Raw genomic sequence first — 21,122 nt, 5'->3', positions numbered from 1 at the left:
AAAGATCAGTGGAACACAAGAGAAAGCCCAGAAGTAGACTCATAAACAGTCAACTCATCTTTCAAAAAGGAGCAACAATAAAGCAATCAAGAAATGATAATCTTTTCAACAGTCAAAAACTTCACAACCTCATGCAAAAAACAATCAAATATAGATACCAATTTTATACACAAATTAACTCAATATAGAATACAGATTTAAATATGACATACAAGACTCTAAAACCTTTAGAAGGTAACATAAAAGAAAATCTAAGTGACCTGGGAGTTGGTGATGACTTTTAAAGTAACACCAAAAACACAAATCCAAGAAAGAAAATATTTATAAATTGCACACACACAAAAGAAACTTCCATTCTGTGAATGACTGATGAATGAATGAAAAGACAAGCCACAGGCTGAGACAAAATGTATGCAAAACAGTTCTGATAAAGGGTATAATTTTGAAATAGAAAAATTACCCTAAAATCCAACAATAAGAAATGAACAGAATTTGGAAATGGGTTAAGGATATGGATAACTCTCCAAAGAAGATAAACAGATGGCAAATGGTCATATGAAAGGATCTCAACATCATATGGTATTAGAGGATTGCAAATGAAAACCCCCAGAAGATAAACTTATTGGAATAGCTAAAATCCAAAATACTGGCAACAATAAAAGCTGGTGAAAATGTGGACCAACAGTAACAGAGAGCTAGCCTGTAAAGGTTACATACCTTATAATTCCAATTATATTTTATTCCAAGTAAGGCAAAACCATAGGGAATGTAAAAAAAAAAAAAAAATCAGTGGATAGCAGGAGAAAAGAGGGATGAATAAGTAGAGCAATGTGTGTTTTTAAGTATTTAAACTACTCTCTGTATGACAGTGCAATGGTAGAAACACAACATTATACACTTATGAAAAGCAAAATCCATAAATATGTAAAGAGTTAAATTTAATATAAATTATCAATTTTGCTTAATAACGTTTTGATACTGGTTCATCAACAAATTTATCACACTAATACAAAATGTTAATAGTAGAGCAAACTAGAGGAGGAGAGAGGGAAATGGTCTATAAGGGAACTGTTCTTTCTGCACAAATTTTCTCTCAGCATAAACTGTTTGAAAAATAAAGTCTGCTAATTTTTTAAAAATCCAAGCCATCTACCTATGCTGAGCAAACAATCCTTCAAACAAAAATACTGACCAACACCAAGAATAAATAGTAAAACTACTGTGCAACACCAGCAGCAAAGAGCAGAGGGACTACATAAAAATCAAGCGCAAGTATTATGCCAGAAAACAAAAGGTCTTCAATGAGAGTTAAAAAACAAAACCAAACAAAACAAAATCAATTAGTATCTTCAGAAATAATTAGGTAGTATTATTAAAAAAAAAAAAAAAGAAAAGAAAACAGAAGAGAGTAGGGTGCTATTAAAACCCAGCACTAGCAATTATAAAAAAGACTTTATTGGGGGGGGGGGAACCTTTACCAGCAAAAATTCAAGACTGGTTAAAAAAGAGTCAAGATACTTTTTTTTTATTTATATATGACAGCAGAATGCATTACAATTCTTATTACACATATAGAGCACAATTTTTCATATCTCTGGTTGTATACACAGTATATTTACACCAATTCATGTCTTCATACCTGTACTTTGGATAATAATGATCATCTAATTCCACCATCATTAATTACCCCATGTCCTCTCCCTTCCCCTGCAACTCCTCTGCCCTATCTAGAGTTCATTTATTCCTCCCATGTTCCTGCTCCCTATCCCACTATGAATCAGTCTCCTTATAGGAAAGAAAACATTCGGCATTTGGTTTTTTGGGATTGGCTAACTTCACTTAGCATTATCTTCTCTAACTCCATCCATTTACCTGCAAATGCCCTGATTTTATTCTCTTTTATTGCTGAGTAATATTCCATTGTGTATATATGCCACACTTCAAAAACTACCTTTATTTTATTTTTATGTGGTTTTGAGGATCAAACCCAGTGCCTCATGTGTGCTAGGTGAGTGCTCTACCCCTTGAGCCACAACCCCAGCCCCAAGCACATTTTTTAATCCATTCATCTATTGAAGGGCATCTAGGTTGGTTCCACAGTTTAGCTATTGTGAATTGTGGTGCTACGAACACTGATGTGACTATGTCCCTGTAGTTTGCCGTTTTTAAGTCCTTTGGGTATAGATGGAGGAGAGGGATAGCTTGGTCAAATGGTAGTTCCATTCCCAATTTTCCAAGAAATCTCCATACTGCTTTCCATATTGGCTGCACCAATTTGCAGTCCCACCAGCAGTGTATGAGTGTACCTTTTTCCTCACATCCTCACCAACACTTATTGTTGTTTGTATGCATAATAGCTGCCATTCTGACTGGAGTGGTTTTGATTTGCATTTCTCTAATTGCTAGTGATGATGAACATTGTTTCATGTATTTGTTGATTGACTGTACATCATCTTCTGAAGAGTCTCTTCAGGTCCTTGGCCCATTTATTGATTGGGTTATTTGGGTTTTGTTTTCGTTTTTGTTTTGTTTTGTTTTGTTGGTGTTTAGCTCTTTTAGTTCTTTATATACCAATATGTGAAGGGTAAAGATTTGCTCCCAGGATGTAGGCTCTCTATTCACCTCACAGATTGTTTCTTTTGCTGAGAAGAAACTTTTTAGTTTGAGTCCACCCCATTTATTGATTCTTGATTTTAATTCTTATGCCACAGGAGTTTTATTAAGGAAGTGACATTCCTCATAGAAATAGAAAAAGCAATCATGAAATTTATCTGGAAAAACAAGAGACCCAGAATAGCTAAAGCAATCCTTAGCAGGAAGAGTGAAGCAGGTAGCATCACTATACCAGACCTTAAACTATACTACAGAGCAACAGTAACAAAAACAGCATGGTATTGGCACTAAAACACACTGGTAGACCAATAGTACCAAATAGAGGACACAAAGACTAACCCACAAAACTACAATTATCTTATATTAGACAAAGGTGCCAAGAACATGCATTAGAGAAAAGACAGGCTCTTCAACAAATGGTGCTGGAAAAACTGGAAAGCCATATGCAATAAAATGATATTAAACCCCTATCTCTCACCAAGCACAAAAGTAAACTCAAAATAGATCAAGGACTTAGGAATTAAGTAGGCCCTAATCTCCATCATGTGGATTAAGCCCCAACTTCCTTAAAGAGTCAGGTAAATTTTACAGTATTTATCATTGAAAAATTACCAAGCAAGAAAAAAGCAATAAAATATGATCTACAATGAATACAAGAATAAATCAAGAAAAAACTGACACCATGAAAGAATTAGCAGATATGTGCAGTAAAATAGCTATACTTGTATTCCATATATTAAAGAAATCACAGCAAAGACTGAACTTGTTGTAGAAACATGGAATGTAAGAACCAAATCAAACTTCTACAGATAAAAAATACAATGTCTGAAATGATTTCCTATAAGAAGTAAGGCAAACTAGGAGCTAATGGACCAACATTCTTTTTAAAGTACAAAAAGAAGGGAAAAACAAAAACAAAAACCGAACACCCTGATAAAACTATAAGGAGAAGCGGATCCATTCAAAATTACAATCATGTACTACCACAAAAATAGTGTCCTAAATTCGAGTAAGTTATATTCTATGTATATATGTTAAAATATACTCCATTGCCATGTATCTAAAAAAGAACAGATAAAAAATAAAAATATATAAATAATAAAATTACAGACAAAGAATTCAGTACCCTTCTCTTAATGACTGATAGAGCAAACAGACAGAAAACCAGTATGGATAAAGAAGACCTGAACAACACTACTGATCAACTTGATATAATATAACATACACCATATGGGAGATGACACTAAACAATTACTTATGAGAAAATAAAATAATAATAAAAAGTATTAAATAAAAACCAACAGTCGAAGGATTATTATAATTACTACATAAAACTTTTAAACCTGTTAAATAAATAAGTAAAATATTTTCATCAAAATACAAATGACAAACTGCTATAAAATATATGTAAAATTTTATTTCTAAAACATAAGTTCCTTCAAATCACCAAAAAAAGGGGGGGGGCACATGATCAACAGAAAAATGGTGTAAGGGCAAAAACCTACAATTCATGTAAGAAAAAAATACAAATAACCAACAGGCATGGATGTTTAACCTCACTAAAAAACTATAAAACAATGAAATTTATTTCACCAGGGGGATTATCAAAAACAAGAAAAGATTTTTTTACACCTTTATTTATTTATTTATTTATTTTTATGTGGTGCTAAGGATCGAACCCAGTGCCCTACACATGCCAGGCAAGCGCTCTACCACTGAGCTACAGCACCAGACAGGCAAGCGCTCTATCACTGAGCTACAGCCCCAGACCAAGAAAAGATTTTTAATAACTAGTATTGATAAAAATGTAAAATTTGTAGCAAATGGTTTGGAGACAAACAGTAAGAAATGTCCATTAATATTTTTAATCCTTGCATCCTTTAATTTTATTCCTAGGACTTATTCTACAAAGAAAGATACTTGGAAAGCATGTAGATGTGACATTACTTACAAAGAAATGTCTTGACAGATGCAATCAAATTAAAATGAGGTCATTAGGGTTGACACTAATCCAATATGACTGGTGATCTCATAAGTAAGAAGATACAGAGACAAAAAGAGAAAAATATGTAATAGAATAGGCAGAGGCCAGAGTGATAAACCTATAAGCCAAGAAACCTAAAGGATTGCCAGCAACTACCAGAAGTTAAGTATCAGAAAGATTCTCAGTTCCTCCTGAACAAACCAACCCTGCCAAAACCTTGATTTTGGATTTCTAGTCTCCAGAATCATGAGACACTTAAGTTTCTGTTGTTTCAACCAGCTATTTTGTAGTACTTTTTACAGGACTTTGTAGTACTTTGTTACAGAAGCCCCAGGAAATTATTACCCAACAGTAGAGATTAATAAACTATGTACATTCACATAGTGTAATATAGCACACAATGTAATAATAAATAGGATGCAGTAGATATATATGGGCATGGAAATATACAAAGTGAAAAAGTTAAGTTATAGAACAAAATGTATAATCCCATTTTTTTCTGGTGAATTAAAGAGAACATCCCTCTATCTCTTGAACTGTAATTGAAATTATCATTTTCCAGCACTGACCAAATCAAATATGGGCTAGACTTACTCCCTTCTGCAATCCTGACCTTGAAACCTTCAAAAATATAATTCCATTCCCATGGCCTAAATAATCAACACTCTGTAAAGAATTCAAAATCCCTAAACCTATATTTCTTAGGATGTAGCCATTTCTACTAAGAGGTTCTGTTGTCATCTGGAATTCACACAGCCCACTGAATATTGCCAATTTTTCTTTACAAAATATCCAATACCAACTAGATTCCATCTACTGTGAACTTGGAAAATTGGTAATGTGAATACACTGGTTATTCAGATACCATATCTGGACTAAGTGGTAAGAAACACTGTGAGCAACTGGTGGTTTCTGCCAGGGACACACAGACCGCAATATAATCCTTTATTTGCCCCAGATGCTGCTATAATTCAGGTTCCTTACCCACATCAGTTATGTTAATATAACAAATAAGAAAAGTAGCTAGTACATTTTAAAACATTTGACTGTTTATATTATGAATAACAATTTCGATTTTTCCCATCTCTAAAAACTTGTTTTTCTTGAATCAAAAAACTTAGTGGTGGAACTCATGCAGGGGTACATGCCTGTAATCCCAATGACTTGGGAGGATGAGGGAGGAGGATTGTAATTTCGAGGCCAGCCTCAGCAAATCAGCAAGGATCTTAGCAACTTAGTGAGACCCTGTCTCAAAATAAAAAACAAACAGGACTGGGGATATAGCTCAGTTGTAAAGTGCCCATGGGTTAAATCCCCAGTACCCACCTCCTAAAAAACAAACAAACCAACCTCAAACCAAGAAACTTGGCAGTTTCTTACAACCTAGGGAATAAAGCTCAATCCTTAGGACTGAAGTTCAAAGTCTTCTAAAATCTGGCCTCAAGTTACCCTGCAGATTTAAAGTCCACTATCTCCCCAAGGAAATACTTTCTTCAATCTTAGAACTAATTCAGTTTATTTGGTATCTCCAAACACTTCATGTACATTTTCTATTTCAAATATTTGCTTACACATTTCCCTATACCTGAACTGAGTTGTTTCCTTCTCCTGACATAAATTCTACGACACTATTTAAGGTCCTCATATTCAAATCTCACAATGATCTGTCAAATATCACAATGCTCTATCTACCTCTCCTCTCAATATTCTAATCTCTAATAATCACTAGTTTGTAGTAAGCATCTTTTTGTGATGATAATCTTTGTCTTTTCTAGCTATACAATAATCAAGGGAAAGATAAACCCTGAATTATTCTTTTTAATTATTGGTACTCTATGATATTGGGAAGGTGTTGCTTATCAGTTAAGTACTCAATACTTTCTGGTATTTCACTGATAAAAATAAATCATTTGGGTTTCTGACTAGCTTTATGAATTACATTCAAATCAAACTGCTCCTTTACCAATATGGAAATTTCAAAGATATTTAGGTATCATCATACTTTTTATGGTATCAAAAGCAATTCACTGTACTCAGGAGTATTTAAAGTTTTTATTTTGAAACCACAGTTATTTAAATAAGGAACTTCATACCCATTAGTCTTAGCTTCTGCAAATCTAAGACAAAAGTTTAACTTGATAAGAAACCTGGGAAACATTAATTGTTCTAAAGTTAATGTATATTTGGTTTGTGATATTTCTAATTTCTTCATATCAGTAATTTAAGATGCTATTAAATTCTATTTCCCTTTTGCTTCAATCAGGCAGGTCTTTAATGAGTACTGCTTTATAGTTTTATAGTGACAGATGTCCACAGTAAATTTTCAGATCAAGTTTAAAAAAAAAAATCCCCATGGCAAAGGAACCCAAGAGGCAAGGATAAAAATTAAACCAACACTTGAAATAATTAAAATATAAATTTACCAAATAATCTTTCATTTGATCCTATTTTCTAAAGGGGGCTCTTCGAGATTTACCTCTTCAACATTTCTCTACAATTCAATGTTTCATCTTTTAAAACAGATCTCAACTTAACTACAACTCAATTCAACAGACAACTACAGAGTGAAATTGGTGTTTTCTAATTAATTTCAGTCTTTCATATTGCTACCATGATGGTGTAAACCTCTACTACTTCTGACAATGACAGATGAAATAAATAAAAATGAGATATATTTCTGATACACTGTATTTATGAATAATTAAATGTCAAACATCTTCTAATTACTACATAATACTAAACATAACCAGATATTTCATAATCAAAAAAGAATTACATTTTATAGCTTAACCACGTGTATTTATTACTGTGAACAAGAATATATGAACTTTTTTGCCTCCAGAATCTTATGTCCTGCCGTTTAAACCTGAAGACAGGAAACTGCTGGCACTGAAGATGTGAAGGGGCCAGAGCCCTTTCCTTCTGTTTTCCTCCAGGATAGGGAGCAGCACTGCATGCTGGTTCCCACTAAGAAAAGGAGGGTCAGATTCTTTATAGTAAAAAAGAACTGTATTGATAATGATGAGTTCTTACCTATGGGATCAAAGCTATAATTCCTAGACAGAATTTATAACAAAGCACCGCTCTATCTACTCTTTCAAAATTTATATTTTTCTAGTGAAAATGAGAACAAGCTATTATCACCCTTCCATAAAAATCATTTTTTAAAAAATTATGAAATATGGACATAAGTGAACCAAGCATGTGTTTCATTTGAAAATCTTAGCAGTTTTTATACAGACTTTTAAAAATTATGCTTTAGAAGACTAAAAAATTGGGCTGGAATTGTGGTTCAGCAGTAGAGCGCTCACCTAGGACAGGCAGGATCCAGGTTCGATTCTGAGTACCACATAAAAAAAATAAATAAATAAAGGCATTGAGTTGTGTCCATCTACAAAAAAAGATTCATATTCTCTCTCTCTCTCTCAAAAAAAAAAAAAAAAAAAAAAAAAGACTAAAAAACTAATACGCAAAGTAGAAGTTGCTCAGCAGCCCTGTAAGTAAAACCAGCTCTTTGGTATTTCAGTCAATATTTAAAAGTTCAGATTCTAAGCACTATGGGGAATCTGTAAAGTCCTGGACAAATGTGCTTTCTATTTCTAAGAGACTTCATTTTATTTCTAGATTGACAATTTGACATTATTCATAAGATACTCTTTTTACATTAAATATAACTTTTAAAAAAGATATATTTTTAAGAAAAATCTCTAATAATGTCCAAAACAGAAAGAGAAATAGATGACCAAAAAAAGACAAAACTGGGGTGTGTGTATGTAATTCAAAGATTTAGAAACTTCCCAAAGATACTTAAGCTATTTGACTCTTAATTTATACTCTATATTAACTAACTTTAAATAAAACTGTTTGATATGATCTTCCTAAGTCAGAGCAAATGTAATACAGAATTCATATACTCTCAAATCTCTGCCAGTAACAGGGAATTTAAACTGAGCACTAACCAGCATTAATAACAACTTTCTTTCATATGCTTCTCCAAACTCCCAGAGTACTTTAGGCTCTCTTAAAATATTTTACGTAGTTATTGCATTATTCTTTGAAATCCTTGACTAAGCCCATTTTACAATCTGAGATACCAAGGTTCATAATAGTTAATAAATTTGCCTATATTGTTACAGAGCTTAGAATTTACCAGAAAAGGATTTATAATCTAACCCTGTTAAGACTCATCTAAATCTCTTCCTGTGTTAACAGTCCACCCTAAATTCTACACATTATCATGCTCAGTTTTTTCTTGTACTAGACAAGAGAACCTTTTCATTTCTGTATATTACAAACTCCATGAATTTTAACCTTTTTTCTCCTTCCAAATTACTCAAGGTAAAATACATTCCCAATCCTAACTTCCCATCAGTAGTTTCTTAATTCAGGCCAACAAACATTAAAATAAAGATTGCTCTCGAGCACAACTTTCCCTCTATACCTATTTTAAAACTACTATCTAAAAGATATGTGATTTAAACAGAAACAAGTAGTTAGTAGGCCACAGAGGGAGAGTTGAAGGTTTTATTTTTCCCACTCCTCAATTTCTTACTTATTTCAGCACTGCATACACTAAAGTCCACCTGACAAAAAGGCACATACTCATCATAAAATATAAATACCATACTACACAAAAGTCAACAGAACTAATTCCAAGACCTATGAATCTTGTTTATCATTTTTTTACATTGTTCTCCTAAGAAAACACTACTAGATAACGAATGGCATCAGAATTATTGACTTTATGTAAAAGTTCATAACAAATTATATAAATAAAACCTCAATTTCTACAAAACTTATTTTTAAAAACTATAGCAAAACAACAGATTTACTTAGAAATCACCTCTTCTTGGGGGCGTGGTAGTGTATGCCTGTAATCCCAGCAGCTCAGGAGGCTGAGGCAGTAGAATCAGGAGTTCAAACCCAGCCTCAGCAAAAGCCAGGGTTAAGCAACTCAGTCTCTTAAAAAAAATACAAAATAGGGTAGGGATGTGGCTCAGGGTTGAGTGCCCCTGAGTTTAATCCAGGGTACCTCCCACCAAAAAATTAAATAAATAAGTCACCTCATCCATGAAACCAATCACCAATACAGAGTATCACAAAATTAAGGTCCCTTTCCAGCTAATGAGATACAAATGCTGCTGAATATTTCTTCTTCTGGTACTTACAATGCCTGCCTTTATTGCAATCCCCATCCCTTACCCTTTATACTTAGGTAGGACTAAGTTCTACTGGAAATCTTTTCAATTGCCTTTGAATTTCCATCTAAAATGCTTTGATTCAGGCCCCAGACATATTTAATGAGGACTTTTATATACACTCATCTGACCTTTTTCTCCATTCTCACAATCCTCAATCCACCTTTTAAATTGCCTCCTCTTTCCCCCACAAAGCATTCTAAAACTTGAATCTGATCTGCAATTCCCTAACTAGTGAAATGCTTTCTCAATTTTATCTCCTCCTTATAACTATGAAGTATACCTTAATATCGTAAGAAGTCAAGAGAAATTCTGTACAAAAATAATCTGTTGTTACTTAATTTAACTTAGCTCACAAAATATAAAGATTGAAAGAAACCCCACAATTTCCAATGTTAATTTTTTCAACACAATATCCAAAGTTTCCAATGTGACATTTTCAGGATTACCCTATCAGAACAGTACACTTTAGTTCTGAAACTGATTCTACATTAAAATCTTCTGTCAAGCTTGCTAAAAACAAATTCCCAAGCTCCATTTCAGATTCAGTGACTTTGAATATCACCTAGGAATTGAAACTAGCATTTTTTAATGATCTCCAATAATTCTGATGTGTATCTATATTTGAGAACCCAAACAGAAACTCCTTACTTCACAACAAACTATTAGTAGACATAGTTACTTCCACAATGTTTTATACCTCTGATCAATCTAAGGAGTACCTATTCATCTTAAATATTCAGATAATGCCCATTCTAAAAAACTTACTCATCTCCTCTCACACCATCTCTCCTTTGATCCTCTAAACCTTTACAAAAAGTTTGCATATATTCATATACAGTCCTTCTAACCCATACAATCACGCCATGACATAGAATCTCTATTTCACAGGTAAGAAAACTCAATCTACTACAGGAAGGTTAAGAAATATGTTTAAACTGATCCAGCATTTGAACCCACATTTATTGACTACAAAGCGATAGTGTTTTCCATAGTGACATGCAACCTCTTATAGATCACTCAGAAGTACTGACTCATTCTTCAGTTTACACCTTCTTCAGTTTACACCTTTGTTTCCCTTTTTAGACATAACTATGCTTCCCTGAAGACAGGTATAAATCCTGAGTTTGACCTCAACATTTAGTTACTTGGTATGTTCTGTTGAATGAACAAGAAAAAGAAGCTCCTCAAAAGCCAGTACTATACTATTTAGGTTTCATTTATTGGATTCTTAGAACAAGCTCTGAATGTACTTCTTGTCAAACACATTTGGCCTGACCTGCAAATCTGCTGCTGGATTTATAATAAAACAGTGTATTTTGGCATTGTTTCAAACTATGAAAAACTACATGGAGAGGGAAAAAAGATCATTCCAAAAAATTAAAATATCTTTCTTACATTACCCTCTATCAAAATGAGGACTTCAAATTTTAATCTTCACAACAATTTCATCCCACAAGAGCAGACAGCCATAACAGAGTGGTTTTAAATGACTGAAATTTAAAAAGTAAAATTCATTAAGAATAGATGACTTGAGGGGGGACAGTAGAGGATAGGAAAGGTAGCAGAATACAACAGTCACTAATATGGCAGTATGTAAAAATGTGGATGTGTAACCGATGTGATTCTGCAATCTGTATTTGGGGTAAAAATGGGAGTTCATAACCCACTTGATTCTAATGTATGAAATATGATATGTCAAGAGCTTTGTAATGTTGTGAACAACCAATAAAAAAAAAAGAATAGATGACTTAATGAAATTAAGCACCAAATAGTGACACTCTTTTGGACAACCTACTTATGCTAACCAGTAAGCAATGCTTTTTCTCTATTAATATTCTCCCACATCTGTCATTTTTTTGAAACTAGAAATAAATACTATAGGTAAACACAAAGTAATTAGTATAGTTGCATATAAATGTAATGTCCTTCCTGCCTTGTTAATGTATCTGGTATGTAAAACATAGCACAACTACTTCCTTTTTGATACAGACTACATTACAAATGTAGTAAGTCAGCAAAACCAATATTTTTTTCTTTTTTCCACTGGCAGATAACTAAAGAAATGGTTATTCCCTTAACACATCTTTTTCATTTGGAAATAAAAAAGAAAAACTATCATGAAACAAAATCATATAATGGGAAGTACAAAGGGACTAGGCATCAGGAGTTCTGCTGGTTCTCTAACTTCTATTATCTTACTAAACTCTTGTGAGTCACTGGCTCCATTTTCTCATTTGTTTTAAAAAGTCGTTAGGTGAGGAGGGATCTGATTATCTTTGAAGTTGTTTCCCAAAATTCTGATTTTGAGACACTCCTCTTGTTGCATTTTTTCTAATCAGTTAACTGTGTTCTTCAAAGTCTAAATTCTTAAATAACAAACACATCTGAAATTGAATGTAAGTATTCAGTCTCCAACTGTTTGGTACAAGACACACAGAGTAAACTTCTATGAAGTTAACAATCTGATAACTTTCCAGAAATTGTCCCAATCTTGAATTCTTGAACAAGCAGGTGTCCTCTGACATTTTTAATAATATTAATAAGTTATAAAACGGTACTGGTCTGCTGAAACTTCACTAAGTGTTCCCTAGGTTCGAGTGACACATACTTTGCAGGTAAGAGCAAGCAAAAAAGGGAGAGAGCCTCGCAGCATTTCAACAACCCACAGTCACCTCAGTAAGATCCCGACGAGGCCTACACCACAAAGCTGAACCTCCCCACCCCCAGAAGTGCCAGCAGCCAATGTAATGAATGCTTCCGTCAACAACACACATTCCCCTTCCCACAGAACTGCTCACTCCCAACCGGCCATCTGGGGTTGGAATCAGCCGCACTACACCAACCTAAGAATCATTCTGGGTCCCAAAGGCCGAAAACTACTAGATTGCGGTTTCCCTGCGCATGGCTGCGGGAAGAGCAACACCCCCTCCCAACAATGATTAAAAAAAAAAAAAAAAAAAAAAAAAAAAGAATCAGTGAAGAGAGTAGAAACCAGGCCTAGGCGTCATTGCTGGAGAAAGAAATCCTGTTTCTCTCTCTGCAACGGGGAACAGTAGCATTATCTGCCCTTGCACTGATCCAAGAATGTCCAGGAACCTGCACATTAACTCATCCCCTCCTAGAATCCTAAAGGGAGATTAAAAACCCAATCTGCTTCATTCCCCAATCTATGCATTCCCTAAAGCTCTGGCATTGTTAAAGGTACCCTCAGTAGGAGGTGAAGCTAGGGCTAGAACATGGGTTCGGTTAAAAAATTAAGCTGCTCATGCAAGAAGAAAATCCCTTGTGGTCTGAGAGTAAAGTTTGAACCAACAGCAAGGGCGCGGACCCGAGCCGGGCCAAGCTGGGCTCCAGGGCAGGCCTGCGGAGGTTGACACTCCCTTGTTCCTCAGCAGCTCAGGAGGCGGCGTCCGGCCGCTCCGATCCGAACCCACGGAGCAGGACAAGGGCGCCGCCGCGGGGCTCGGGCCGGCGGAGGCCTGGTGGCCGCGGGACCTTCCCTACACTGCTCCCGCCTCCTTCCTCATTCCCACTTCCCGGTCCCCCAGCCCAGGCCCGAAAGGTAACGTCCGGGTAGCGACGGGGGTCTCGGCCACTGACCACACATTTCTTGCCGAGGAAAGTGAAGAGGGACTCATTCTCCTGCGGGGTGAGCAGCAAAGACCCCACATTGGTGACCTTCCGCGGGGGCGGCGGCTGCTGGCCGGAGCTCATGGTTTCGCCGGCGGGGCTGGGAGTCCAGGGCCGTCTCTTGGGCGAGCTCGTTTCCCCTCTCGGTGACAGGGGCGGGCAGAGGGATTCAGATGAGCAGCATCCCGAAGCTCCCGCGGAGCAGGGAGGAGGACAAGAGAAGGGGAAGCTGACGGAAGGCCGCCTTCGGGCCGTACTCAGAAAGGGAAGCTCCCAGCTCCCGCCCGGCTAGGCTAGGGCCGGATGGCCGTTGTCCTCGCACTCCGGCGACTGCGCTAAAATCCCAACTCCTCCTCCAACGCTCCCGCGGCGGCGGCAGCGGCGGCGGCCGCACAATCCAACATGGCAGCGGGGGCGGACGAGACCACGGGACGCAAGACGCGGGGGAGCGCGCCGGAAACGCGCGGCTGCGGCTGCGGCCTGGAGCCTGAGAGTAACCTCTGGGCTTGCTGCGGGCCTTGCTGGCCGGCCTGAAGCCCAGCCCTCTTCCGGCCCGGCGCGGGCCGCGCGGGTCGCTCAGGGTCTGCGGTCCCGGTTGGGGTCCTCGACCTCCGGCTTCTCTGCTCACTGTTCGGGAACCCGAGCCCAGCCGCTACTACTTGGAGAGACGACGTGGGCTGGCTACTATGGCGTAGCAGTCTGCCTCCCTTCTGCGGGCGCACACCTTGGCGTAGTAGCGGGGAGCAGCAGGTCCCCCTCCTAGGAATAGCAGTTTCTCAGGGGGACGGAAGTGGGGCGCTCAGGCCGCGGGTCCTGAAGGGCTGGAACCTGGAGACGAAGATTGGAAAGAGCTCCCGGTGCTGCTGGCTCCTGGTGACGGTCAGAGCCGCAGGTGCCTGGCGTCTCTCAAACTTTGTCCAAACTTCGACATGGACAATGAAGGAACAAACAGGCCTCTCCCAGGACTGTGGAAAGAGATTTTTATGGATGTCACAAAAAACGCACTTGAGAAGAGACGTTATCGCCCTGCCGGTATGCCGTGGCACGTGGGATAAGTGTATTTGCAACATTTAAACGCAGATTCTTGTATGGGCGCTGAACACGTTTGTTTTTCCCTACCTCCATCAATTGGAAAATATTCCCTTCCCCCACCTTTTCCTCTATCTTAAACCCCGAACGCTTTGTTTTTTTATGAGCTAAATTAATGTGCCTATTTGGAGATGTCATCCAGAAAAATATCTTCTCTGCTTTACTCCCTAGAAGTAAATCTCAAAAACTTTTTAAAAACTTGTATGTATCAGAGTATTAAAAATTAACCCCCTTTGTTGGGAAAGTCAAATACTAGGCCCTTGTAAAATGAAATTTTGGGATATGGAAATAATAAAATGGGCTGTAGTGAATTATAAAACATGTATGACTTATCTCTGTATTAAGCATATTGGAGTTTATTGTATGAATTTTACACATCATTTGCTAATTACAAAGTTTTAATAAAGTTGTATTGAACTTAAGACGTCTATCCAGTGATGGTTAAGCTTTCAACTTTTCAACTCTCTTCAACTTTTTCAACTATCTGATGTTAATATCTTTTAACAGCTCCCATTAGAAATCTCTAATGTACTAAACAGTTATAATAAATCATTCTCAATTCACTTTGAAAATAGAAAAATTTTAAAGCTTCCCTTAATGAAATTGAGCTGGAAAAAAAATCTTCAAAGGAAAATGAAAGCATATAACCTTGGAAGTTCTCACATTATATATGGATATTTCAAAATTAAATTTGTTAAATGTGAGGTGAAAAGTGAGCAAAAAACAGTTATTTATAAAATATAAAATTGGGTTTAGGAAGGTAGTAGTAAAAATGTAAACCTGGGGTTGCCTCTGAATAACACACTAGTAATAGAAACCCAAGAAATAAATCGGTTTGTCATTTATTAAAAATGCACCCCTTCCAAGTTGAAAGCACAGTGACAACAGAAAGCATTACACATTCTTGAAAATGATAGAAATTAGGACCCTCTTTTTCTTTTTTTGAGGGGGGCGGGGGGGGGGCAGGATGTGTACTGGGGATTGAACTCAGGAGCACTATACCACTGAGCCATATCCCCACCCCTATTTTTTTGTATTTTATTTAGAGATAGGGTCTCACTGAGTTGCCCAGTGCCTCACTGTTGCTGAGGCTGACTTTGAGCTTAAGTCCTCCTGCCTCAGCCTCCTGAGCCCTCTTTTCAAACCTGTCAACAGCTATACACCAAGAGCATAGGCTTCGGATAGGCCCAGATTGAAGTTCCTTATTCCTCTTAGAACCTTTTGGACTTGAGAAACGTTTCTTTTCTGGCTCAGTTTCTTTATCTGTAAAATGAAAATAATTTCTGTTTTATAAAGGTATAGTATAAATAGGGATAGTTATTCATACTTCAGAGTTGTAAAATAAGATGGCCATAATGTACCTGGTACATAGTGGCTACTGAAGTTATTGTTGTCTGTTATTTAACATCCTTGCCTATGGTCTGTTCAGCTTTCTCTTAGGTAAAGATCAAGAGTTGAGTGAATTACATATTTTCAACTCTGCTCTATCTAAGCCTTATTATCCAAAAACTGTCCTCAAATTTAAAACTACATAATTCTTGAAATATATGTTGGTGAATTTGGAGCATAATCTCTCAGTAAAATTTCTAATTAGGCTATATGTTGTGAAAACTCAGCTACATGTATATCCCCATATGTCAAAATAGCAAAGCTTTTTTTAATATTGTAAATCTAGAAATGGAATCCTATTATTCTGTAATCAATAAAAATTCAGGGGCTGGAAATGCAGGTAAGTGCAAGAGCTTGTGCTTAGAATGTGTGAAGTCCTGGGTTCAATCCCAGCACAAGAAAAAAGAAAAACCTAGCAATTTTTTTTCCTGTTCTTTTTTAAAATTTGTTATTTTTAGATACATAAGACAGTAGAGTATATTTTAATGTAAAATTCATACTTGCAGAGTAACTTATTAAATCTCATTCTTGTGGTTGTACATGATATGGAGTTTTACTGTGGTGTATTCATATACAAACTTGGAAAAGTTGTGTCCAACTCATTCCCTCTCTCTTCTCTTCATTATCCATTATCAACTGAACTTATGTCCTTCCCCTCCCCACCCCTTGTGTGTTAGCATCCACATATCAGAGAACATTCGACCTTTGGGATTGGCTTATTTCACTTAGCAAGGGTACTCAATCTTTTTTTTTAATTGGTTCTTTTTAATTTAACATGGCAGCAAAATCTACTTTTATAAAATTAAACAAGCGTGGGATATGTCTTATTAGGAATATATCTTATTAGGACCCATTCTTGTGGGTGTACACAATGGTGGGATTCACTTAGATATTTTCATATTTGTACATAGGAGAATTATGTTAGATTTATTCTACCATCTTACCTATTTCTATTTCTGCTCCTTCCTTTCATTCTCTTTTGACTAACCTACTGAACTTTCACTTCTTCCTTCCCCACCCCCTTTATTGTGGTTTAGTTTCCACCTATCAGCAAAAACATTCAACTTTGTTTTGAGGGGATTGGCTTATTTCACTCAGCATGATAGTCTCCAGATCCATCCATTTACTGGCAAGTGTCATTCTTCTTTATGACTGAGTAATATTCCATTGTATGTATATACCTCCATTTCATTATCCATTTGTCTTTTGATGAGCATCAAGGTTGGTTCTATGACTTAGCTATTGTGAATTGTGCTGCTATAAACATTAATGTGGCTGTGCCACTGTAGTATGCAGATTTTTAAATCCTTTGGCTATATGCCAAGGAGTGGAACACTGGGTCAAATGGTGGTTCCATTCTAGGAATCAATCTAACAAAAGAGGTGAAAGATCTCTACAATGAAAACTACACAACCCTAAGGAAAGAATTTGAAGAAGACCTTAGAAGATGGAAAAATCTCTCATGTTCTTAGATAGGAAAAATCAATATTGTCAAAATGGTCACACTACCAAAAGCACTATACAGATGGAATGCAATTCCTACTAAAATTACAATGTTGTTCTTCATAGAAGTAGAAAAAGCAGTCATGAAATTTGTTTGGTAAAATAAGAGACCCCGAATAGCCAAAGCAATCCTTAGAAAAGTGAAGCAGGAGGCATCCTTATGTCAGACTTTGATTATACTACAGGGCTGTAGTAACAAAAACAGCATGGTATTGGTACAAAAACAGGCATGAAGACCAATGGAACAGAAGAGAAGACACAGAGACAAACCGACATTAATAGCAGTAATCTCATGGTGGACAAAGGTACCATAGACATACAATGGAGAAAAGATAGCCTCTTCAACAAATGGTGCTGGGAAAACTGGAAATCTATACATACATAATAGAATGAAATTGACCCCTCTTTCTCACCCTGTACAAAAGTCATCTCTAAATAGATCAAAGACCTCAGGAGTAGACCAAAACCCTGCACATACTAGAAGAAAATGTAGGTTTAACATATTGGCACAGGAATTGACTTTCTGAACAAGACTCCTAAAGCACAAGAAATAAATAAAAAATTAATAAATGGGATGGCATCAAACTAAAAAGCTTCACGGCAAAAGAAACAATCAAGAACATGGAGAAAGCCTATACAATGGGAGAAAATATTTGCCACCTGCACCTCAGAGCGTTAATTTCTAGGACATACAAAAAACTCAAAAAGTCTAACACCAAAAATCCAAATAACCCAATTAATAAATGGGCAAATGAACTAAACAGACACTTCATAGAAGAAATACAAATGGTCAACAAATATATGAAAAAAATGTTCAAAATCTCTAGTAATTATTAGAGAAATTCAAATTAAACTACAATGAGATTTCATCCCACTCCAGTCAGAATTGTAATTATCAAGAATACAAGTAGCAACAAATGTTGGCAAGGATGTGGAGAAAAGTGAATGCTCATACATTGTTGGCAGATTGCAAATTGGTGCAACCCATCTGGAGAGTAATTTTTCTGTTAGAAATGCCACCTTTTTGAACTTCTAGATCACCAAACTATTTTGAAAGAGAGATGTGGAAGAGAGCTGGGGGGGGGTATGAGATGGGAGGTGAAGGAAATAGGTGTACAATGGAAGACTCTATCCCATGCTCAGAACTATTGAATTCCAGTCATTTTACAACCTTTTATTAGCCTAGACTATTTATTGTTGGAATTGTACACTTTCTTTCAAAAAGTTTTAAGTTTTGTCCAAGTTCACTTTTCTATTTGCCCTTATTATCTTTTCTTTAGGCTTGAAGACTGAAAATTATGGCCATAATAGACTTTCTTTTTCATGCCTCAATATTTAATTTTTCCTCAAAATTTTAAGTAGAGTACTTTGCCCACAAAATCACAATTTAAGTTCTTATTTTCCACCCTTTTTGCTTTTCTCTAGACCTTTTTCAACTCCTTGATATTATAAAATATGGAAAATGTAAGCAATTTTGCTGTAAATGTGATTTCCTTGTTTGAGATTTTCCTCCTTCCCATACATAAAGGATAGTATTTTTCCACATTCATCCTGAGATCTGTAAATACTGGCTGTATTTGTTTCAAAAATTTAGCAAGTCCTTTCTGTCTTTCATTCTCGATAGTATATCCTCTCTTTAGCTGAACACTAGACATCTTTCACTCTGTTTTCTTTGGCATTTTCTTATCTCAAATTCTTTTTACCCAGTTTGAGAGACTGGATTTCATCCAGGAAATAAGCATTCTATTTCCCTTCAACTGAGAAACTTGAAGGTTTTTAAGCAAGGTTTAAAAGACTAGAGGTTTTTTTTTATCATCACATATACACATAAAAATACATATTCTGTATCAAAATTATTAAAATACAACAAAGAAGAAGAAAATTCTTGCATTTAATTTATTTTATTTGACTTTCCTTGCCACAAATAGAATCTATTCTTGTTCTTTTATTCTCTTCTTTCTCTGCTACAATCCTCTAAGGCAAACCCCTCATTTTGACAGAAAGCATTAAGGGTAGCTTATTTATGGAAGAGTGGGCATATTATCAGATGCATTCTCTGCTATTAGCATTATACTTCTCAAATTTCTCTTGTCCTAGTCCTCTGTTATTCATTTTCTTTACAAATGTCATTGATTATATATCACTATAAATCCTCTATTCCCTTAGTTAATGTTCATAATTTAAAATGCAGTGGCACCCGTCCCTGTGGGGGAACATGGAAGTAGTGGCACATCAGGATCTATGGCATTCAGAGCCATTGTAGGCATAATTACTGGTACAGACATACTGCTCGGCTATGGCAGAATTGAATTATAGAGACAAAATAGCAGCAAATCTGGATACTGCAGGGGCGGTGAATGTCATTTCTCTCAGGCAACCTCCAAGTGTCCTGGTTTTAAAATGTTCACCTTGTAAAATATCTTTGCACATTTTATGTAAATGTTGCATATTAGCAGTGCTTAAGAGAATTTGTCCTAGTACATGTTCTTCCAAGTTAAATGTTGAATGTTTTATTTTTCACCAACAAAAATCTTGAAAAGTAAGCAAACTATATTTTTCTTCCTCTCCCTTTTAAATTCAACTTAACTACAAGCATCTTTGGTGGGGGTGAGAGGGGTGAGGGGGCTTACTCTTTAAGAACAGAAAAGCTTAGTTACAACCCATTCAGATTCTAAAGATGTTAGATTTTAGTGGAAAATTGAATTCTTATCCATGCTAATGAAGTACCAGTTATAGTTAATTACAATTATATGGCCTAGTCTCCAGATACATAATACACACCTTTCCACATACCAATTGGAAAAGCTAAGGATGATATTTTTCCTGGGATGCTTCTTACTGATATTCTGGCTAATGCTCTTTAACTTTAATGAATATTCAATGGATCTTAGCTTAATTATTCCAAATGAGAGAGGAGAAACATTATCTTCTCTATTATAATGTGCTCAAGGTTAAGCTCTAGGTGAGTAGGCAACTTGGACACTTGGGATTAGGATGCCGCATATCCCTACTATTTCACTGATAGTATTGTCTAAAGTATATTGTCACAATACGCAAAGGGATCAGGGTCATTTTGGGTGAATTGGGCTGACAAGGAAAAAACAACACAACCTTTTGGGTTCAGGTCAGCTCTGCAGCCTCAAGAATCAAGCTTCCATGCTGGAGGGCACAGAGAGCAAGGGAGGCAAAAGGCAGGCAAGAGAGCGAGCACACCTGAAATGCCCTATTTATTGGGGAGAAGCCATTCATAGCATATTCCACCCAAATAAGGCCAGGGGTCAGGTTTTAGGGGGTCGAGTCTAGCTTCATGATGTCTTGTGATCAGTAGATTGATTGACATCTTGGCAAGTCACACCCATCTCAGGTGCCTAGCGGGAACACAGGCAGAATGAGAGGAAAGGGCACAGGTGTGTCCCACAGCCCAAAGAGCATGCAATGGCAGGCCAGTTCTCCCATATGCTCAAAATGCACATAGCTCACGCACACAGTCCATGGGTGGCTCACGACAGTATATAGTCTCCTCTGCCACATTACTCTTTTAAAATCAATTTGTATATTTATAAAATTGGTGAATTCATGTAATTTTAAATTGCCACAGTACTGAAAACTTAACATGAGACAAAATAGAAATTCCAAACTCACTTCTCTACCCTGACTTACTCTCCTCACAGAATTTACTTTGAACTCTAAATTATTTTTTCTGATGTTTATAG

The 21,122-nt window shown here is 36.5% G+C and overlaps 1 protein-coding gene across 2 annotated transcripts in view; it reads right to left on the bottom strand.

The window, feature by feature from the left end:
- The window catches only part of WASL (WASP like actin nucleation promoting factor), an 85,848-nt gene extending 70,891 nt beyond the window's left edge, over positions 1-14,957 (bottom strand). For both annotated transcript variants that reach the window (XM_081287173.1, XM_081287174.1), the window contains exon 1: positions 13,399-14,957. In XM_081287173.1, the coding sequence (XP_081143299.1) occupies positions 13,399-13,512 (114 nt within the window). In that variant the 5' untranslated portion in view covers positions 13,513-14,957. The remainder of the gene's footprint in view (positions 1-13,398) is intronic.
- Between the last annotated feature and the right edge of the window lie 6,165 nt (positions 14,958-21,122).

Source organism: Spermophilus citellus (genome assembly GCF_964194105.1).
Source record: "Spermophilus citellus genome assembly, chromosome: 3".
Taxonomy (NCBI): Eukaryota; Metazoa; Chordata; class Mammalia; order Rodentia; family Sciuridae; genus Spermophilus; species Spermophilus citellus.
Note: the sequence above shows the minus strand (reverse complement) of the source record. Positions and strands in the feature narration are given on the sequence as shown.